Raw genomic sequence first — 4,680 nt, 5'->3', positions numbered from 1 at the left:
GGGCCAGGGAGGGCGGCAGCGGGAGGGTGTAGACTGGGGAAAAGAGTGCAGTCACTGCTCTGGCCTGACGTGCGTACTTTCAGAGACTGAGAGGCCAAACCCAGGGCTGGCCTGGGGAGTTTGCCTTGTGTCTTAAGGAGATAATTATAGTTATACCGCAGAGGAGACCCCGGGTCTTTAGGGAAGAGCAGAGGGTTGTGGGAATTGAGAAGAGAGCTTCCTCTGCAGAGGGGAAATCAGAAGTTTGACGAGGGGTCCTGTCAAAGGAGGGGCGAGGCTTTTAGTTTTTGTCTTCTAATTTTTTTGGCTGAGCCAGGTGGCACGTGGGATCTTAACTTCCTCAGCCCGGGGTTGAACCTGCGCCCCCTGCAGTGGAAGTGCTGCGTCTTCACCAGCGGACCACCGGGGAAGTCCTTGGGACTCGGGTTTCGGCGGGCAAAGAGGGGTGCGGCGCCCCACTTTCCCATTACAGACGTGCTCTCCTGCCTGGAGACTGCACGTTTCCTGTGTCCCTTTGCTCGCCGTGGCCCCAGGGCTGGCAGACGCAGCGCACGCCACAAGCCCTCGGCAAGTGTTTGTTAAGCGATACAGTGGCAGAAAGGAGGTCTCGTGCCCAGCGGTTGTGAGGGCAGCGAAGACATCGCTAACTTACTTTGTTATCAGCATCTTAGAAGACACGTTACCAAACCGCGTGGGTACGGAGTTAAGGCACAGTGTCTCAAATAAGAGGCATCATTGTGGGCGCCCCGTGTTTCCTTAGCTGCTCGCTGTGTTTTGGGACAGAGGGTCGGACGGCTGGATGGAGGCGTGTTTTTAGCTTGAGTCGGCCGCACTTACAAAATGGTCTTATCTCTTTGTAGCTCTCGGCTTCCTTCTCCTCTGGGGCCCCCAGAAGGCTTTTCAGATACCGAGGCGTGAGTCCCTCTTGGGCTGGGCCACCGGAGGCTGTGTGTTACAAGGCCCTGTTCACAGGATGGAAGGGAACACGGCTCCTTTCTCTTCTCTTGGCAGGTGGAACTATTTTTTCCTCTATGATGGTTCCCAGGTGAAGGGAGAAGAAGATCCAACCCGAGCTGGCATCTGTTACTTTTATCCCCCACAGGTAAGCCACTCGGCTCACTCAGTGGGGACCCCATGACCTTTCAAAGGGTTTATATCTGGACAGTTTTCTTCGCATAATCCAGGCATTTGCCACTTTTACTCTCTCATTCTTTCTTTATTATTATTATGATTATGATTATTATTTTGGCTACACCGGGTCTTTCTGCTGCACACAGACTTTCTCCAGTTGCACCGGTGGCGGCTACCCTCTCGCTGTGGTGCACAGGCTACTCATTTCGGTGGCTTCTCTTGTTGCAGAGCGTGGGCTCTAGAGCATGGGCTTCAGTAGCTGTGGCACATGGGCTTAGTTGCTCCGAGGTATGTGGAATCTTCCCAGGCCAGGGATCGAACCCGAGTCCCCTGCATTGGCAGGCAGATTCTAACCCCTGGACCACCAGGGAAGCCCTGCTCCCTTACTTGTAGCTGTATTCTTTGTTGCTGTCCTGATGTTGAAATGCCCAAGCCAGCGGCCCAGTACTTCTGCCTTCTCTATCTCTCTTTTACTGTCACGATTTTCTGTCTGCTCTGTTGAAAAAAAAGAAAAAAACTTTTCTCCAAACATATGCCAGAATAAAGAGGAGTGAGTCATCAGCCCTCGTGTGCCTGACTTCAACAAAGATCACCACCTGACCAGTCTGTTATAAGCTAGCCTAACTCCTCCCTACTCTTTTTTTTCCCCTGGAGTATTTGAAGCAGATCCTAGACGTGGTGTCATCTCACCAGCATCAGGGAACATCTCTAACGGGAAAGGGTATATTTTGTTAACATCCCACTTGGCCAAAGTTGCCATTCGTGGCAATAATACCATCCTATATAGTCTGTGTTCCTATTTCGCCTTTATTATCTGAGATGTTACTCAGCCCTTCCTTCCCTCTCCCTCTCTCTCTCTCCCTTCCTTTTCTCCTAATCAGCATCCAAACAAGATCCACAAACCCCGTGTGGTTGTGTTTCAAGTCCCTCTTATCGTATGACACTGCTCACCCACTCCCCCCATCCTTTCTCCCCTGCGCCACTGAATTAGTGAAGACACCGGGTCACTGATGCAGGGGAGCATCAGCATGTGTCCCGCTCTGGACTGGGCTGGTGCCATCCTCACAATGGGGTCGTTCAGTGCTTTCTGCCCAGAGCCTTTCCTTTAAACTAAAGGATCTAGAGCCTTGACTGGGTCCCAGTTCAGCCCTTTGAGGCAGAGTGCTCCATTCTCTGTGGCATCACGTGCCATCTCCCCCAGGGGTTTAGTTAGCGTGAAGGTGGGTCGGGAGGCGTGTGTGTTTGCTCACATGATTACGCTCTGACTTGCAGAGCAGGGATTAGTCTGCACCACTCGGGTCTCTCCACGGGGATCTGAATGGGGATAAATGCGCAGGCCTGTAATCCTGGGAACAGAAATGCCATTCTGGGCCATCATCTCCTGCATTCACTGTGGGCGTTCTATGACACTCCGGGCAAGGTTCGGCCAACTTGGCCTCAAAAGGGCCAATGCTTTAGGCTTTGTAAGCCAGGCAAGGTCTTTGTCATGTGTTCTTCCTTGTTGTTATTTTGACAACCCTCACAAAACCGTAAAAGCCATCCTGGGGTCATAGATTATAGAGAGAAACAGGCAGCAGAGTCGGTCTGGCCTCCGGGCTGCAGTCTGCCAACCCCGACTCTGAGGAACGACCCGGGGGTTCAGGCCCTTCAGCCTCATGTCTGGACTGGCTCCTCTCCCCAGACCCTGCTGGACCAACAGGAGCTGCTGTGTGGACAGATCGCCGGGGTTGTGCACTGCGTTTCCCACATTTCCGGCTCTCCTCCCGCCCTTGTCCGCCTGCGGAAACTGAAGTTCGCTGTAAAGGTTGACGGTGATTACCTCTGGGTGAGTATGCCAGGCTGAACCAGTGCCGGCGGGGTCGCCTCTACCAAGAGGCGCTTGTCTTGCTGAGAGGTGTCGTGACAGCGGGCTTTACCAGGTAGCCCTTGCCGTGGCTCCTGACCTGCAGCCTCATCCCCTGCCTCTGTTGTCAGCGACGCCCTCGTCCCTCTCTGCGGGTGCCATCGGAGCTGAGCACTCTCCCAGACGTCACTATCACAGCCTGCATTGCACAAGGCGGCGTCCACCTTGCCTTTGAAAGACTTCGGTCGTTCTGTGGATGTTCTTTTTGCTCTGTGATGCAAACTGAGTTTTTAATCTCTGTCTTTTCTTGTTTCTCCTGTATTCTTCCCTGTACTTTCCACACTTACTGGGGAAGGGAGCTCAAAACTTGAAGACACTGGTGCACGTAGGTTAGGTTTCCAAGGACTATTAAGGGAACAAAACAAAACAAACCCACTTACAGCTAGTAGTTCCCTTTACTCCCAAGTCCCTTTGTCTCCTGCCCACTCTTATTTTAAATTTATTCCCGAGGGAAAGGGGTGCTTACATGTGAGGAAGTATCTTCGCCTTTATAGGTATTATTTCCAATGTTTTATTGTGAAAATTTCCTAACATACCAAACAGTTGAAAGAACTGTATGGTGAATACTCACATACCTCTTAGATCCCACAGTGAACCCTTCATTGTCGTTGCTTTATCACATACTATCCATTCATCCCTTTATCCTCTGTTTTAACGCTTTCTGAAGTTGCACATATGAGTATATACCTTACCGCCTGGCCCCAAATACGTCGTCATGCTGCACGTTAACTAGAGTTCAATATGTGTGTGTGCTTCTTCTGCTCTTTTTTGAGGTAAAATTCATTTGCATGCAATGAAATACACAAATCTTGAGTGTAGTTGGTGCATTTAGATAAATGGTACACCTGTGTAACACAGATCCCTATCAAGACACAAGATATGTTAGCATCACGCCAGGTAGCTCCCTTATGTCCTTAATTCCAGCCCCTCCCCCCGCATCCCAGGTAACACTGTTCGGAGGGTTCCCACCAAAGAAGAATTCTGCCTGTTCTAGGGTGTCACGCAAGTGGAATAGTACTCGCATCACTCCTCTGTACAGGGTCCTGTCCTGCTGCTTAACATTTGTGGGGTTCATCCACATTGTTTCACGGCCCCACGGTGCATTCCTGTTTATCACTGAGCAGTATTCCACAGTCTAAATGTACTGGTCTACTTACTCATTCTCCTTTTTCTGGACACAGGAACTTTGTCCAGTTTGGGGCACTTAAGATTAATAAGGGTCTAGAGACTGCTACTGCTGCTACTGCTAAGTCACTTCAGTCATGTCCGACTCTGTGCGACCCCATAGACGGCCTCCTACCAGGCTCCCCTGTCCCTGGGATTCTCCAGGCAAGAACACTGGAGTGGGTTGCCATTTCCTTCTCCAATGCATGAAAGTGAAAAGTGAAAGTGAAGTCGCTCGGTCGTGTCTGACTCTTAGCGACCCCATGGGCAGCCCACCAGGCTCCTCCGTGCCTGGGATTCTCCAGGCAAGAGCACTGGAGTGGGGTGCCCCTGCCTTCTCCGAAGGGTCTAGAGAAACGAGTATCACAACTGCAATGGGGTGTCCCCTCACACAGTCAGAACACCACCATCAGGTACCGAGAGTAGGTGCTGCGCTGGCTGTGAGTATCACAACTGCAATGGGGTGTCCCCTCACACAGTCA

At 51.4% G+C, this 4,680-nt stretch overlaps 1 protein-coding gene across 1 annotated transcript in view; it reads left to right on the top strand.

Annotated features, from left to right (window-relative positions):
• The window catches only part of HPS4 (Hermansky-Pudlak syndrome 4), a 27,910-nt gene that overhangs the window by 3,799 nt on the left and 19,431 nt on the right, over positions 1-4,680 (top strand). Inside the window, 2 exon segments of the mRNA XM_010828704.1 lie at positions 1,012-1,102; positions 2,813-2,956. Of these exon segments, the coding sequence (XP_010827006.1) occupies positions 1,012-1,102; positions 2,813-2,956 (235 nt within the window).

The sequence above is a fragment of the Bison bison genome, unplaced genomic scaffold, assembly GCF_000754665.1.
Source record: "Bison bison bison isolate TAMUID 2011002044 unplaced genomic scaffold, Bison_UMD1.0 scf7180017864495, whole genome shotgun sequence".
NCBI classification, from domain to species: Eukaryota; Metazoa; Chordata; class Mammalia; order Artiodactyla; family Bovidae; genus Bison; species Bison bison.
The sequence above is the reverse complement of the archived record's forward strand: the minus strand, read 5'-3'. Positions and strand labels throughout refer to the sequence as shown.